Source organism: Nannobrachium achirus (assembly GCF_963921795.1).
Source record: "Nannobrachium achirus genome assembly, chromosome: 22".
Taxonomy (NCBI): domain Eukaryota; kingdom Metazoa; phylum Chordata; class Actinopteri; order Myctophiformes; family Myctophidae; genus Nannobrachium; species Nannobrachium achirus.
This window is the reverse complement of record NC_137829.1, coordinates 23,661,675-23,679,462: the sequence shown is the minus strand read 5'-3', so window position 1 is coordinate 23,679,462 and position 17,788 is coordinate 23,661,675. Positions and strand designations below refer to the sequence as shown.

The following is a 17,788-nucleotide window of genomic DNA, read 5'->3' as shown; positions in this document are numbered from 1 at the left end:
AAACAAACATTGAGGAGAGAAGCGCCATACAATTAAGCATGTTGGACAACATGGCACAAGACACAACTGGAATGTTTAATCAAAGTGGCTTTCACAGAGACACACTCACAGAAGTCATTGGTTTAACAACACTCTGGTCCCCTCCTCCGATGACATAGCGGGCTTTGACTTCAACCTCCTCAAATTTGGGGTTTTCCTGAACCCACTGACTTAAAGCAATGGCACTGCGACGTGTCTTGGTGAAAATGATCCCTCTGGCCTTCTCTCTGCTGGTAAACTCGTGCAAAATTCGGCTTCTCAGATCTGACAGGCTTTTATTCTCATTAGCTGGAATCTTTGCCAGCTCCTGCAGCTCCTCCTTGTTCTCTGCAAAACGTATTAAGATACAAGTTTAAATTCCCCATGTTACCGTGTTGAGAACAACCAACATAACTATTTTATTGGTATATCTCACTGGTATAGAAATATCTATCGGGATTAGGGGCAATATTAGGGGCCAGTACCTTTGAATAAATTAAAGAGGAATCTCTCAGTGTCTGTGATGTGGATCACTGGGGCCACTTTTCTCTTCATCTCCTCCTCCTGATATTTGTTCAGGAAACTGACCGCATCACACATGCGTATGGTGTTGCGCAGTAGAAGGCCCTCGTTGTAGTGCCGAAGATGGTCAGCACAAACACGCACTTTCTGATCTTCTTCTTTTGCGGCTGTAAAAAAAGAAAGATTATTTTACACAAAAACATTCATTCCAGATCACACTATGCCAAATTCATGTTGATTACACTACTATACAGACCATCCTGCGACGGGATCACACCAGCCACAACATGAACTCTGTGTGTAGTGTATGGTTCAATAGAATACATGACACGAGGGAAATTAATTTGGTGAAACAGGTGAACTGTGCCAAAGGTATTCATATTGCTTAACAATCCATGGTTGCATGATCAACTTTTAACCTACTGTATGTTAGTATTGATTATACATATATTAAGTATGTGCTAATGGAAACTAACTGTATCAACTATCTAGTATCTGTTGACCCCTACTTATGGTGTCCTTGCTCGGACCACACTCGTCTTCAAACTTGGCCTTCATTATACACCTGTACGGTTTTGTGACAAAATCTCTCCAGACATAAACACCACACACTCAGACTCACTATTTCAAAACAACACAAGCCACGCTGTGGCGGCTGGAAACAAGATGTGAGGCTAATCTAAACTAATCCCAGCTGTAATACGGCGCTGAAACTCGCATGTTCCAAGTTGCTGCTTACCATTTTGTTCTTTTTGGACCACCCACTGCTCATACATCTGAGAGCCGAGGTCACAGGTAGGCTGCAGTTCTGCATGTGTGTGAATGGCATTCATCATTCTTTTGATTACATCCCCAAAAGGATCCTGAACACAACAAAAACAAAACAAAGTCAACATTGTAATTGGTATCAGAGTAGAAAAGCTCCTTGATGATAATCGTGTAACAGTTACTGTAAATGAGTGTACCTGTTTTCTCTCTTCCACAGTTGAAATCTTCTTAAATGGTTTCTTTGCGTTCTCTGCATTCGTCCATGTCATGATTTTACAGGCATCCAAGTTTGCACAAATCTACCAAAAGAGAGACAAAAGTGGTGCATCCAATACAGAATCAAAATAAAAATCCAAAACACGTGCATCTCAACAACATTTTTAAAACACATTTCTATTGGGGAGAAATCGCTATTTGTACACTACTTCATTGTGTCAGGCTGAGAGTTGGAACCAAAAGGCTGTTTTCAATTTTTCCCTTTGTGGTAAAAGAGTATGACAGGCATAGTAAGCTTTATGGCTGCCCGGTGTGCAGAGGGGCCATGTGGAACATTGGAAACAGCTTTGGCAAAGGTCAATCAGGGTGCTAAACGAATAAGGCAAGGAGGGCGTGGCAGAGCTTCAGAAGCGAACCATTCGAATGGCTTCAAATGAAGGGATGGGATTGGGGATGCTTGTCGTGGCGAGGCGCATTTACACGCAGAATGTGCTCCTGAGCTTTCTGCAGCTTTGTGGCCCCTCCAACGCCTGGCGAAGCAGTCAGACCCAGGATCTGAGGGATGGGCACGGGCTCCTTCTGCTCCTTCTTCAGCCTGGAATTCTTGTGCTTCTGCTTCAGGTAGCGCATCATTATGTGGTTGTAGACTTCACCTTTGGTAGTGTGGTGGCACTCATCTATCACAAGCAACGTCAAATCTGCGGGAGAGAGAAATGTTACACTCTGATGGGGTAACACCACTTTATTTCCACAAACCATGACAGGCACGTACATTATAGATGGAAAAAAATGGTATAAGATGCTTTATAAATCAAAGCTGAACAGAGGGATGAAGATATTTATGATGATTACATCATCTGTATACTACTGTATACATATAGAGTATACAGTAGTTAAGAATAGCACTGTATGTACAGCTGGCACTCTGGTAGTTTATTTACCTGCATAAAAAAAACCTTTCTTGTCTTTAACGTTTTTAAATTAAGTATAGAGGTGGTTCATTTTCACTCACAAATTACAGCATCCCTATGCCGGAGAGGTTCTCCCACACAAACCATCTATTTTCTAGGAACTAAACGCTGCAGTTTAAGCCACGCGACCACATTTACCAGAGACCGTTCCTTCAAAAATAACTGAAACGGAGTGGATTTCGCAACGCAGCGCAAGGTGACGAAGTGTACAAATTTGTGACTGCGACTTTAACCAGAATGGTACAAATGCATCCCCAGAGAGGGAGAATGTTGGGTTTGGAATGCGTCCGTGTGATGCAGTGATCGAGGCTCTCATGTGAATATGATCAGACGTACACTGATGGCTTGAACAGACATGTGGTCTGGAAGCTAGCAGATAGGAAAAAAAGAGGAGGAAAAAAAGCCCTCAGGCGTTTCAACAAACAGCATATGTTCCACTGAGATGGCTATTCCACCTCGGACTGTTGAGTGCCAGCGAGAACGACCAGAAGAGCCGGAAGAGTTTGACAGGAGCCTGTCAGATTTATTGTCAGGGGAGATGTTGTGAGTCCTCCTGTTTGTCTACTACTCCAAAACCTGGCAATGCCTCTGGCAAAGGCCCGATAGGCTTCAACTAACGGCACTGAATAATGTTCTTGACAGGCCACAGGGGATTCAAATAATATATTTTAACCATGGTATTACCTGATTTATTCACATGCATTAATGCTGATCCAAAATTAATTTGAGTATGTAAAGAACACCTACAGTACATAAGAATTCCAGATGGACCTCCTTGTGCATATATGCACGTTTTGGACAGCCTCCGAGATGGCCTTTTTGTTTTGTTTCCCCTCATGTGTATATTAATGCATAATGTGAGACTAACCAAATTGAAGCCACACAGAAATATTCCACTTGCACAGTACAATTCTGAGTGTTATTGTAAGCTTGAGTGTCTACAAATGGGACCAAATGGAGCCTTATGGGTCCATTTGGTTCCATTTCTACACTCTCAGAGTTAACTGAAGCCTCATGATGTAGCATGCATGGTTATGCTGTGTCATATCATTCCATGCTGTGCTGCTGTGCTTGACGCTCGCTGTATCATATGGCAACCGAAAGGAAGAAATCGTAGTGCAACGTCTCACCGCTTAACCGAAGCCCTTCGTCTTCTCCACTATTGGCTCTCTCCAAGAAGTTCTCCAGAATCTGGGCTGTGCATATGATGACATCATTCTGCTTCACGATCTCTGTGAAAGAGATTTTGCGCTGGGAATCTCCACTGACTCTCTCCACCTTGTAGCTGTGCTTCAGAAAGGGCCAGAATTCTGTGCTATAGTGCTGGTCCACAAGGGGCACCTGTGGGACATCAAAATCCTTAGTGTTAGTTTAACCACATGGCAACCTGGCATCACTTATTTTGAGTATTTCTGAGCACATCTGCATTTCATTAAAAGCCCCCCCAGTAGGGCAGGTGTCTTCAACAAGGGGTCCGGGACCCCTAGGGGGTCCTCAGAGTTACTAAAGGGGGGCCGCCAAATCCTTGTGTGATAGGATAATTATTTTAAATGAACAACTTGAACCCTTGCATCCCTATTCTGAGTAGGGATGTGAAAAATCGACTAAAAAGATGTGAGTCGTGAGTCATTTTTTTTTTCTAAAGTTTTTCCCAAAAAAAGTTTTAATCGCTTGTTCAAAAACCTTATAGGCGTTAATGTTTTCCAAATGTGAGAGGACCGGTGTGTGTCTGTGTCGGAGACGAGTGCATGTCTGTTAGTGCATGCATGCATGGACTACTGGTTGAGAAACACTGCTGGTCTGTTGGTGTCATAGCAGTGCGCACTGACTGGATCCAGGGTGTATTTTGTTTAACTCCTGCCTTGTGCATGCATGCTTGAAATGAAAGCTCGCTTGTTAATGGCAGCGTTGCTGTCCTTTATCCAGATTGACAATAAAACACAACACAAAATACTCTACTCGTCGTTAATGCGACACACCCGTGGACACGGTCGGGGAGAGAGAGCGAGGCAGACCAAAGCTCCACATTGGTGCCAGCCTGAGCTCTCCCACTACGTTCCATGGACGTTGTCACTCCGCTTCTAGTCTCTAGAGAACAGACTCCATGCTAACGCAAGGAAGAGCAATTATTTGTTATAATTATTATTAGGGCTTTGATGCAAGTTCTAAACATGATGGGTGTAGCGCATAAGTTGTTTTGCTTAAAGTAATGCGATCGACGCGTCGATTTTTGGCCTCGCCGCGTTGATTCGCAAATAATGCGTCGATTAAAACCCTAATTCTGAGGAGAATTTTAACCAAAAATAGCACATCTACAAGCTATCAACGCCTCGCAGCACGAGACATTGAAAGCTTGTAGATCAGCTATTTTTAGCAATTAGGTTTGGTGTAGAGGTAAGAAAGAGTGAAAGGTCAAGTTTACTAAGTATCGACTATTTAAGATTTTAAGTGATTAAGTGTCAAACAAGTCTATGAATCCATCTATAAAATTGATGAGAATCTCCATCACACATTTACACAATATGTAGAGGGGGTCCCTGCTTCATCTCCCTCTCAGCTAAGGGGTCCTTGGCCTGAAAACGTTGAAGACCCCTGCAGTAGGGCTTAAGTACTGTACTTAGAAAAGAAAAATGGTCAAAATGGCAGTATTACTGTACCTCCGAGGGCAGTGTGACAGTTAAAATAATTTGCAATGACGTACAATATAACTTGAGTTAACGCACACTGCAATGAAGAACTGAGTACAACAGCTGTATATAAAGTCTAAAGTTCATTGATGCCTGAAAACAGTTCATGATCATAATAAATAATACATTGTTTAGACTCTACTGAAAACATTGCAGAACAGATGTGTATCTAAAAAGACATTTTGTTTGAGGCAGCGATTCAAATTGGCCGTACAATAATTTGGAATATTTACAATTTCAGGAGGTTCAGCGGGAGAGCACTCCCGTTTCTGCCAAGAGAAATAATACAAATGTGTTCTTTTCTAATGTTTCCAGCAATACTAGGCTATAAATCCATATAATTATTTTTTTTAAGGGATTTCTCTCAAGTTGGTCCCCCTATAGCAGTATTTTAAGGCACAGTCACACATTACAGTGCAGTGTCTGGGAAAACTATTTAATATGAATTGGAATAAGTAATGACAGTGATTTTCCAAAGCTGAACACAGTGTCGGTGCCAAACAGTAACAAAAGGGAACAGGATACATTATCTAAACCCTAAGGCATATAATTTGTGGCGAGCTGAACCACTGGTTTAAATTCACTGAAGCACAGAAATGGGCTTGGGATGTTCAAAGGAACATAAATAGGCCAGTATACAGTATAGTATATAAATAGAGGTCATCTGTGAAAGACGCTGGTCTGTTGTACCTTGTTCACCAGGACAACCACTTTCCCTGGTCGTCCCTCCCTTCTCCTGGCATCCAGATGTTTTTCGGTAATATAGACGGCAACTCTGGTTTTACCACTTCCTGTAGGCAGGCATACGATGATGTTTTTTCCTTCCAAGGCGGGTCTAGCAACGTCCAGCTGATAATCTCGAAGGACAATGCCTGCATTTTGGGGGCTTCCCGCCATGGCTGCGGTGCTGGTTTCTTCTGCAAAGCAAAGCAAAGGTTTCAGACCAATGTCCACGTCGGCAACCAGCAATTACTTTATAGGCAACGGTTACAACATTCCTAGCACAGGAAAAGCTCTTGCTTGTCACTGTTTGAGGTTTTGGTCTTCTAGTAAAATGCATCCACACGTAAAAAAAAATCCTAAAGACATTTCAATGATTTATAGAGTCATATTGCCCATCATATGAGTACCCACTGATCACTTTAAAATAACTATTAACACTGTTGTTGTGTCTCAGTAGAACACCTTTGAAGCTGCACATCAAACTCATAATCTCCAAAACGGTTACTTTTCAGGAAATGGAAAAAGGGTTAGGCCCTGTGTTCCAATGGACCTTACTACTTACTATTACTATTTAGGCACAAGCTCTTCTTAATACCTTTCTTTCGTTAAATATTTATAAAACGTAATCACTTTCACCAAAAGAAATACTTCAAAGATCTACAAGCTCATTACTTGAGTGTTGCTTCCAGAGGCCTTGTGGCTTGTAGATTGTCTATTTGTGCTACTTTTGTGTGACAATGTAGTATGATGAATCCGGGCATTAATTTCCGGGGGGGAAAAGAACATAAAAGGTTTAGATATGGAGATACAGTTTTCTGCCCGACAGCGACGATTATACAAGTACACAAGAGAAAGGTTTCAAATGAGATCATTATGTAAGATGGGGCCAAGAACTATTCTCATTGCCACTAAATGTGACTTTCCTACAGCCACATTCACTCAGGTATAAATTCCCCCAGTTATGAGTTCAGAGCACAAATATGTTGTTTTTCAGTGCACAAAGCTTCTAAAGCTCGGCCTCAGACTTGGTATGCCAGAGGTTAAAGTGCTGTCTCACGTAGCTGTATGAAACTACACTTCAGTAATACAGTACAAGGCTATGGAGGTGGGGAGATTGGACCTACATTCAAAAGGAAGTTAGACAGTGGGCTTAATGGACCCTTGATATTTTATTAACAGCCGCCAGATCCCAAACTTATTAAGGAGGAAATTCAACTATTAATCATCTATCAGATAAAGCACCAAACAACTCACTCACTCACTCACTCACTCACACACTCACGCTCTAACGCTCTAACGCTCACGCTTATCTACGTTTATCTATTCACTCGCTTCAGCAACTGATCCCAAAGTTCACATGGTATTGGCCATTAGCATTATACCAACGCTGACGGAGCCCGAATTTCATTTCTCCCAAATTAAAGCTGTTTATTTAGCATTTTCTTTGCCTGTTGCCAGGGTTACGGTCTGTTCCTCCAGGCCATGGGATCTGGAGCCCCACACACACACCCCTCTCTCTCACAGTTAGGAATCTCTCTCTCTCTCTCTCTCTCTCATCTTCCAACGGGTATGAAACTCTCTCTCTCTCTCTCTCTCATCTTCCAACGGGTATGAAAAAACTATGTGGAGCAAGCGCATACATTATGCCTTACATTATGATGCTCCCACATATGCTCCCACATATTCTCACGCACGCACCAGTTACAGTAACTTTCCCCACAACCCACACTCTGCACATATTTTGGAGCACATATCTTCGAACGGGTAAGGTCTAGTACTTAATAATAAGCCAGAAAACCCACGTGGCCTGTTGTTCTGTTTGATTGAGAACATTGAAAAATAGGATTCAAGGAAGGCCAACAAATATCTTGCAGAGCACACATGCAACCACTTTTTATGGTAACTGATAATTCACACACAACTACTGGCAGATTTATCATATTATAATGTTTGTACAACGTCAAATGTGATGTGTGAGAGCATGACACGCATGTACGCATGTACGCACGCGCACGTACACACACACACACACACACACACACACACACACACACACACACACACACACACACACACACGTCTTTGAGCTTTCCCAGCCTGTCTCCTGTTTTCATATCCCTGGTGTCATTAACCTACTTGTATGTTTCACTTAGGATTCCAGCAATATTTTGGTTTGATTCGGATTCCAGCAAATATTTGCAGAACATGTGAGCATATGAACACACCACTATCTTAACAATGGTTAAGACAGTGAGTTTTGGTGTTAGCAGCAGGACGTTAACTATGAAACAAATAGAGAATAATCACAGGATTTTGTTCTTACAAGCTGTAGGCTACTGTTAAAGTGCATTAAAAAGCACATCCTTAACCAAACACTTGGGTGGCGATAAACGAGCCATTACTGTATTCATTTGTCGTCAGAGTTCAATGCAACAAGTTGCTGTGAAGCACATAATTGTCTGTATAGGCATTAAACATTCCCTTTAGATTAGTTTACAATCCAGCGTCATGGAGTTACTGTAGCATGTGTTTGCAATTGAAAGGCCCTGGCTATGCTCCGTACTCTTTAACCTCTAGTATGTGGCTTGTCATGTTACACACATGGAACATATTCAGGAGATTAACACGGCAGTCTGGAGGACTTTCTCCCATTGAAAGTCCATTTGCATGTGACCTTTGTTTTACACCGTACAAATATAACTACTCTTAAGTCTAAATCTGAATATATATGGACCCAAAATACAGTGGGAAAACAGTACAGTATGTCAAATGAATGCAACATTATTCAATATACATGTTTGTTATAAGCTGGTAATATGATGCTTTGTATGTCAAAATAAGCTTAGATGAGTAAGGAATCTAATTCTTCATATGAAATATGATATAGAATCTATATCTATTTATTTAGACCAGGCATTGACACTAAGGCTTGCCCACCTGCCCCCGGCAGGTAAATAAAACCTTCGGGCAAGTGAAGTTTGCTTTCAGGTTGCCCGACCAGGCAAGTCCTTATTTGAGAGTGGACGCAACTGTCTATAAACACACAAAAAGATATCTGTTTAAACACCTGAACATGGCCAGCGCGCTCTGTTTGCTGGTCTGCTGAATGTAAAATAAGAGCAAAGATTACCTATAATGTGCTGTTTTTACTGTTGCTACACTTAAAAATGTAAAATGGCAAGTGTGAAACCATAGACATATTCAATCATAGCTATGTAGGTATTTGGATTTGGAAGTATTGAGTTTCAGTAGCCTGTGACATTGCAAAGCCCCAGAAAGTTAAGAAATACGTTAAATTGAGCTGTAATTAAAATCTTACCTATCACTTTATAATGGACTTTTCGGGCAAGCGGGCATGACCTTTGGGCAAGTAGAACATGACCTGTACTTGCCCGACGGGCAAGTGCCTCTGAGACCTTAGTGTCAACCCCTGATTTAGACAATAGATAGAAGATGTCTATATATTGTCTATATTATACTGTAGATAGGCAATAGATAATAGGGCCTACTCCATTTCAAAATGATAGGATGGACATCTAAACATGAGTACAACTAAGAGTGTGATAGTGGCCCCTAGAGGCTGTGCTCCTCCTTACACCCAACTGGACCAAAATGGTCTCACTAGTGGGGAAATGTAAGATTTTTAGGCAGAATGGTGGTGGTGGAGGGCATATATTTTATTTTCAATGAATGATGTGCTAGAGCTGGGGTAGGATTGACCTTCTGCATACTCCAGAACAGGGGTGGGCATGAGATCTGTTTGTCAAGGCTGGTGAGATCTACATTCACAGACAGTGAAAATCACGTTATTATACGCTACTAATTCAAATAATGCAAATACAGAATATGTCAATAGTTTAATATGAATAATAAAGGCAAGATAAATTATGAAGTGTTACACAATGCAAAACGTATTTAAAGGGCTTTTAACTCATTGGGATCTATTTTGATTATCTTAAGTACCAGCTCTTATGCCTCTGTTTCCGACCACCAAACTTTTCGTCGGAAAGGTCCAGTCCAGTTCAACAACTACAAAATGACATCACTCGCACCTTGTGAAAAGCAATACCCCAAATTAGAGTTCGGAAGTCTTGTCATTTGTCGAGGCCTTTCCAGCTGACAGTGAAGAAAGAAAATATCAACCACGTATACATACAGTACATGAAACTTGATCAAGTGCTGTCATCAGTATTTTAACTTCCATAAATTATTTTTGCATTTTTGTTTGATATGTATATCACTTTTTAAAGAATGTAAGTTGCCTTTATTATTCATATTAAATGTATTCTATGTTAGTTTTTGTATTATTAATATGTTCAGCATTATTCTAATTATCAGTATAATGCCAGAGGGCAGCGTTAGAAGAACTTAGGATTCATCCCCTGGGGAGCATGAATGCACTCATCAAATATAACAAGTGGAATGGTCTAAAAGTGATCCTGGAAGGAAAGAAAATGTGGTTGCCAAAACCAGTTGGGCCACGCACTGGGGACAGTGGGGAGCATTCAGGTGCACCAAAGATTCTAAGGCAATTAATTTTTAAGAAATGTTTTTTTGGGACCAAAGTGGTAGACAGATGGACAGACAAAAAAACTGAGGTCATGCAACAACAAAAAGGTCATGCAAGGAGCATTCTCTGCCAAAAGGAAATAAAATATGCAAACAAGGGCAGTCTACGATGTCATAATGAAAGCCAGTAGCCATCTACCCATAGAGGACATACCTTCCTTCTGTCTTTCCGCTACTCACACATCCTTCTCACCTTTTTTTGTTTTTGTTTCTTTGTTTTTGACTCCTGAACGGTTTGCATATTGAGTATTGAGCAGTGAATACTTTTAATTAATCACTAACAGTCCCACCTGGTTCTGAAAGATCCAGGCCATTTACCAGTTTCCTGGTTTCAACACATTCTTCATTGTACAGGTCTGAAAAGAGATGAGAGATACAACTATACTACACCATTGTACAAAACATTTAGATCCTGATACCATTGTAGACTGGATGGTAAATGATTTAAAATATCTCCTAATAAACAATGATCTAAACTCAGGTCATGTAATATGCATTGATTGACTCAAATGCACCATCCTTTGGTTTATGTTCACATTGCATATAAATAAATATTAATGCAGCTGCCATGGAGTCACAATTACATTTGACATATTATTCAATTATCCTCCAGAATATAGTTGTGGCTATTGGTCAGAAACCTGTTATGTTCATATTTCAACTTTTCTTTTGGTTTATTTTGTATGAATGCCCTACATGGGCTTCTAGATCTGCTATGTATGTCTGTGGCTTTGAATAAATATTGGGCCAATGAAAAGCATTAACAAATAACGATAACTACATTGGATCCACTGGAACACGTTTTTTAAAAAGTAAGGGTTTTGAACATACAAGGTTTCCACCCAAAAGCGACGACACATGTAACAACAGTGAGCCTGTGCCATCAGAGCCCACCCTCAACAGTTCTACCTTCTGTTGTGTCGTTGTCCAGTGACTCTTCCTGTAGGATAGAACAGCCTTCTCCTCCCTCTGTTGCAGCATCACTGCTTGCAAGTTGAAGTTCACCCTCCTCTGTCAGTGGAGACGAGCCATCAGTCTCACCTGTGACACGCAAGCATGTTTATAATTTATTGTATTCTTACGCCCCATTTAAAAAAACATAATGGTGAATGTACATTGAATTGAAGGAAGAATGATGTGCCAACTACTGTACTAATGTGAAACTCATTTACTGCCAGTACAGTAAGAAACAGAGCTATAGAGAAACGGCTCACTCTGGCCGCTTCCGGCCGCTTCCGGGTTGCCAACCTAATCCAGAAGTATAACAAAATGGGCACTAGTGGGCTGTGATCGGATTTTGGATTGTTTTATTCCACAAATACAAATATTTTTTGGCAACTGAAGCCATTGTTAAAAAAGTTTAAAGACTTAAATTGAATATATGTAAAACTGAATATAAGTTGCACAATTTTAATGATTCTTATCCATACATTATAAATGAACTTTTATGAGTAGCATTTCTCAGGGGGATTTAGATCTCTACTGAATATACCTTGTATGTCACTGGAAGGACTAACTCCTGTTAGTTCTTTATATAGCAATAGGTGATCCGTATCACACAGAACCTGCAGGAATTTGGAGAACCATCCTGGCCGACATCTCACAATTCTTCTCAGAAGTTCACGAGCTCCTTTCATATTTCCGTTGTTTGTTGTTTCAGCTTGTATCTAGAACATGACCATAAGTTAGTTTATGTACTGTAGGCCAAGGGTCAGCAACTTTTTTGAAATGAAGTGCCATGTTTTTATTTTCTAGATGGTCAGTGTGCCATGTCATTGCATACATTTTAATGATGCGCCATAAAAATATCTGACATATTTTGATTGTCAGGACATTGTTATAATTATCATTAGACTCAGAGCAATAACCCACCTATCTCCACGATTCCCTCCCCAGTCAAAGTTCTGAATTTTAATTAACATATAATTATGTGAAGGATGTAATTTGCTGCAAATTAGGTGACTTCATTTAATTGACCACACTTAAAACCATATTTGATTTAAAAATTCAAATCCTCTCTCTTACACTTCTGCCAGTGTGCCAGTGATCACTCTCCCCTGTGCCAATGTTGGCTACACTATTAGAGGATGCAATCAGATTCAGAGCAAGTTGCTCATCTAAACATGAGTGAAATGTTAGTCTGCCATCTTCTGGTCAATGCCTGCAAAGACAAATGACTAGTAGTGCCCATTCTGCCCAACTATCCATTTCAGCCCATTTGAGCAAAGCCAAGATCGGCTAGATGTTTCTGCATGCAATTTCTTTGGTATCAAAAGTATGAAACGTATTATTATTGTCTCCACCAGCCGAAGGCATGGGGGAGAGTATGTTTTCGCCCTTGTCCGTCCGTCCGTCCGTGCAATGGCAAAACACTTATTGTAATCAGCCATACTTAAGTAAGTCATTAATGTTCTTACAAATTTCGGCACGTAATAACTGCCGCACGATTTACGCCATCCCCACAATATATAAATCAAAACGTGCGGCTCGGCCGGGAATGGGGTGCTGTTACTTTTCTTTCCGATCCTCGTTACCATGGCGACGTAATTCGCAAAAAACGACGCCCAAAAACCCCATTGACTTTGAATGGGGGAAATTTCTGCACGTAATAACTGCCGCACGATTTACGCCAACCCATATACATCAAAACGTGCGTCTCGGTCGGGAATACTGTGCTATTACTTTTCTTTCCGATCCGTGTTACCATGGCAACGTAATTCGTAAAAAACAACGCACAAAAAACCCCATTGACTTTGAATGGAGGACTCGGAAAAAAAAAACCAGAAACTTTGACGCCACATAACTCTGCCATACTTTTGCCTAGCAACGTCATATGAACTTTAAAATGCACACACAACTTTGGTCTTTTCCCGGCCAATAGGGATGAGCTGTAATTGATTAAACCCCGCCCCCTCTGTATTCCTATTGGCTGGGCTTTAAACAGCCATTACTCCAGTTCCTGTTTGGTGAGGGGCACTTCCTGTTTGGCAAAATAGGCCCCAATTAAGGTTTAGGACTCTTAATCAAGTCATATGACACCACCCACGCGTATGTACGACAAACGGTTCATGAGATGTAGAGGCACTTCCGGTTTGGCGAAGGGCACTTCCTGTTACAGAGGGGGCGGGGCTTAATCATTAAGTGTCTGAAACCTTGTGTAACGGTTGGTGTTAGCATTAGCGCATCTGTACGACAAACCGTTCATGAGATATAGAGGCACTTCCTGTTTGGCGAAGGGCACTTCCTGTTTGGCGAAGGAAGCACCAATTAAGGTTAAGGACTCTTAATCAAGCCATATGACACCACCCACACGTCTGTACGACAAACGGTTAATGAGATATAGAGGCACTTCCTGTTTGGCAAAGGAAGCACCAATTAAGGTTAAGGACTCTTAATCAAGCCATATGACACCACCCACGCGTCTGTACAACAAACGGTTGATGAGATATAGGGGCACTTCCTGTACGGTGAAGGGCACTTCCTGTTTGGCAAAGGAAGCACCAATTAAGGTTAAGGACTCTTAATCAAGTCATATGACAAGACCCACGCGTCTGTACGACAAACGGTTGATGAGATATAGGGTCACTTCCTGTTTGGCGAGGGGCACTTCCTGTTTGGCCAAATAGGCCCCAATTAAGGTTAAGGACTCTTAATCAAGTCATATGGCACCACCCACGCGTCTGTACGACAAACGGTTAATGAGATATAGGGTCACTTCCTGTTTGGCGAGGGGCACTTCCTGTTTGGCGAAATAGGCCCCAATTAAGGTTAAGGACTCTTAATCAAGTCATTTGATGCCACCCACAAGTCTGTATGACAAACAGTTCATGAGATAAAGGGTCACTTCCTGTTTGGTGAGGGACACTTCCTGTTTGGCGAAATAGGCCCCAATTAAGGTTAAGGACTCTTAATCAAGTCATTTGACGCCACCCACAAGTCTGTACGACAAACGGTTCATGAGATAAAGGGTCACTTTCTGTTTGGTGAGGGGCACTTCCTGTTTGGCAAAATAGGCCCCAATTAAGGTTAAGGACTCTTAATCAAGTCATATGACACCACCCACGCGTCTGTACGACAAACGGTTCATGAGATGTAGAGGCACTTCCTGTTTGGCGAAGGGCACTTCCTGTTACAGAGGGGGCGGGGCTTAATCAATTACAGCTCATCCCTATTGGCCGGAAAAGTTGTGTGTGCATTTTAAAGTTTAAGTGACGTTGCTAGGCAAAAGTATGTTAAGAGTAATGTGGGGCCAAAGTTTCTGGAGTCCCCCATAAAAATAAAAAAAAAATGGGTGTTTTTGAGCGTAGTTTTTTTACGAATTACGTTGCCATGGTAACGCGGATCGGAAAGAAAAGCAATAGCACACCATTCCCGGCCGAGCCGCACGTTTTGATGTATATATTGCGGCGGTGGCGTAAATCGTGCGGCAGTTATTGTGCCGAAATTTGCAAGAACATAAAGATTGTGAACTACCCTAACTAAGTATGGCTGATTACAATAAGTGTATTGCGGCAGGCACACTTAGTAACTAGAAGCAGTGCTCTTCTGAGCACAGGTCTCCACCAGGTCAGGTATTACTGTAGTTATTGTGGCCTCCTGGTGGCGCTAAATGTGAAAAGGGTGCCATGACATGTGCCAAGTCATTTAGTTCAAAATGACCAATCCTGCAAACTTTGGAAGCCAATGTTAAACAATTAGGATGGAATATGAACTAGAAAAGAAAATTTCTAAGAAATGATATGTGTGCCTGCAGCTCGCTAAGTGTGTGCAACCTTGCATAGCAGTTGGTGTTAGCATTAGCGTTTTTGCATTAACATTAACATATCAGAATTTTTATCATTAGCTTTAACATTAGCCACCCACCCACCGACTTTGAGACCAGTAACGTGTTGGGAAGTGGAGACATAGCTGTTTAAAGCCCAGCCAATATCTCATGAACCGTTTGTCGTACAGACGTGTGGGTGGTGTCATATGGCTTGATTAAGAGTCCTTATTAACCTTAATTGGTGCTTTCTTCGCCAAACAGGAAGTGCCTCTATATCTCATGAACCGTTTGTCGTACAGATGCGCTAATGCTAACACCAACCATTACACACGGTTGCACACACTTAGCGAGCTGCAGGCACACTTAAAGTTTCTTAGACATTTTCTTTTCTAGTTCATTAATTTGATATCAAAGCTTGTGAAAAAATCGATACCTATCCTACTTTTTTTTTTTTTTACACCATAGATCAGATATCCAGATCCTCCACTGATCTTGTTCAACCAAGATTTGGCACAAACATGGGGTTAAAGCTATACTGTGTAAGTTGCTCAACTAGTGGTCAGTAGCGTTATAGCAAACCACGGTCGCGCCTGCTTTTTTCGGCCGTTTTTCGCCGCGGACCGGGCCTTCAGACCACCGCGTCCGCCTCGCCTCGCCGAGACCTATCCATAGAGGTCTTTCGTGTCCCTCTACGAGCCTCGGTTGGGGAGCTACATGCTAAACTCCTAGCCCAGTGTAAACACTGCAGTGTACTTCTTGAAGAGCTCGGCAGTGTATGATCTGGGCTTTGATTGGCCGGTAGGGAGACACGTGTACAGAATGATGCATATGACGTAATTTTGCCGGGAAAAACAGCCCCGGTCACGGCCACCAGGGCTCAGTAGAACACATATAAAGAAAAGGCTTTGGGAGCTGAAATGAACAGAGTGGGTGTTCTAAAACTTTAGCGATTTAATAATTAGGACAATTTTAAGATTTGTTTTATTAAAAAAGTTACATAGTATAGCTTTAACCATTTTGCTTAACATAGGACTTCCGCCTCTAGTGGACAGTCGCGTCATCGCACCATCTCCGTTCACTACAATGATCAACCGGAGATGACGCGACTGTCCACTAGAGCAAGGAATATCTACAAGGAACAGACAACACCCGGAAGTTGGCACGCCGGGTGGCCACTTTTGGGTGGCGGAAGTGACGAAGTGCTCATAGACGCTAATGTTAATTTTGGGTGGCCAAAGTGTCATGGCGGCGTCCCATGGAGCCTGAAATGACGAAAATGACGTTGGTGTCCGTTCCTTCTTTGATCTTCCTTGCACTAGAGGCGGAAGTCCTATGTTAAGCAAAATAATTTCGGACAAAAATGCTTTTTATTCAACAATCCGGTAGCGGCGTGTAATGAACGCTGTGCGGCGTCAAATTGTTATCAAAGTTGGCTTAGGTAAGCACTTTATTTTTGAAATCTGACGTTCCTAGCTCAAACCGTTGAGGGCTCGATTGCCCACTACTCCTCAAGTTGAGGCGGCACCAGGACGGTCCTGTATTCAGGGCTAGCCCAATCTGAGTTCCCAGAGGTTCTTTTTCTCGCCACTAGGGCTAGCCCAACCCTACCCTGCCCCTTCTTTGTATATATACTGTTTGTTTAGACTTACTGTTTTCTTTTTTGTTTTTCTTTACATATCTACTGCATAGTACTGTGTTCTATTTGTCTTTCATTCAATGTTATATGAGATACTTCAATGGTTTCCAGTGGAAATAAGCTTAGTCTTTTCATGGATCTCCTTTTAGTAGACCTTGTACCAGTGAACTGTACCGTCATGAAACTGTACCTTTTCCTATGCAAACTTCTAATAAAGTCTTCAATCAATCAATCAATCAATCAATCAAACAAACAAACAAACAAACAAACAAACCGTATCCTGTCATTTTACCACACATATCATGCTACTCTCTCCAGACCCCAGACAAGCAATATAACCCCTTTAACCACTTCAACTGTTACCTCACAAGCTCTCACAACTTACAATTTCGCTGTCCTCTTGGGTGAGAATATCTTCAGAGCAGCAGCCGAGGCATACATCAGTCGTTTTCATGTCCAAAAGATTTCTAGAGAGAAGTTCAATAAGTCGAACGCAGTAGTCATTATCTGCCTCCACTTTGGGGCATGGAAGATTTGCCTCCACAACATCAGCTGCATACTGACAACCTCCAGAAGACAAAGCATCAACAAACTCGCGGAACTTTTTTTCAGAAAAATGTGGCTTCTTTATGACAATATCTATGAGGGAATTCGCGGCAAATATGTCGCCCTCAGCCCTTGCCTGCTTTCTAATCAGTTCCTTATGCTCTATTGACAGTGAGTGCATTAGATCCAAAACAGGCTCGACTTGGATGAGTCTTCGTAACCGTGGTCTGACGTTTTCAATGAGATTTAATCTCACTTCGTTTAGCGCTTCCGATCCCATCGTGAATCACCTAATAATTCACGACAACATGTACAACAAACGGACTATTACACAGAGTATAGCTACCGTCCGCTCAAATAGCCTACA

General features: G+C 41.7%; 1 protein-coding gene across 2 annotated transcripts in view; it reads right to left on the bottom strand.

The window, feature by feature from the left end:
* ifih1 (interferon induced with helicase C domain 1) overlaps positions 1-17,788 on the bottom strand; it is a 20,577-nt gene extending 2,789 nt beyond the window's left edge. The window contains exons 1-11 of one of the 2 annotated variants that reach the window (XM_080752566.1): positions 17,261-17,788; positions 11,967-12,141; positions 11,384-11,515; positions 10,765-10,830; positions 5,873-6,099; positions 3,626-3,836; positions 2,005-2,222; positions 1,506-1,607; positions 1,280-1,403; positions 504-707; positions 110-366 (exon numbers count right to left, since the gene is read on the bottom strand). In XM_080752566.1, coding sequence (XP_080608692.1) covers positions 110-366; positions 504-707; positions 1,280-1,403; positions 1,506-1,607; positions 2,005-2,222; positions 3,626-3,836; positions 5,873-6,099; positions 10,765-10,830; positions 11,384-11,515; positions 11,967-12,141; positions 17,261-17,701 — 2,157 coding nt within the window. In that variant the 5' untranslated portion in view covers positions 17,702-17,788. The remainder of the gene's footprint in view (positions 1-109; positions 367-503; positions 708-1,279; positions 1,404-1,505; positions 1,608-2,004; positions 2,223-3,625; positions 3,837-5,872; positions 6,100-10,764; positions 10,831-11,383; positions 11,516-11,966; positions 12,142-17,260) is intronic. The other variant, XM_080752567.1, reaches the window with a different exon arrangement.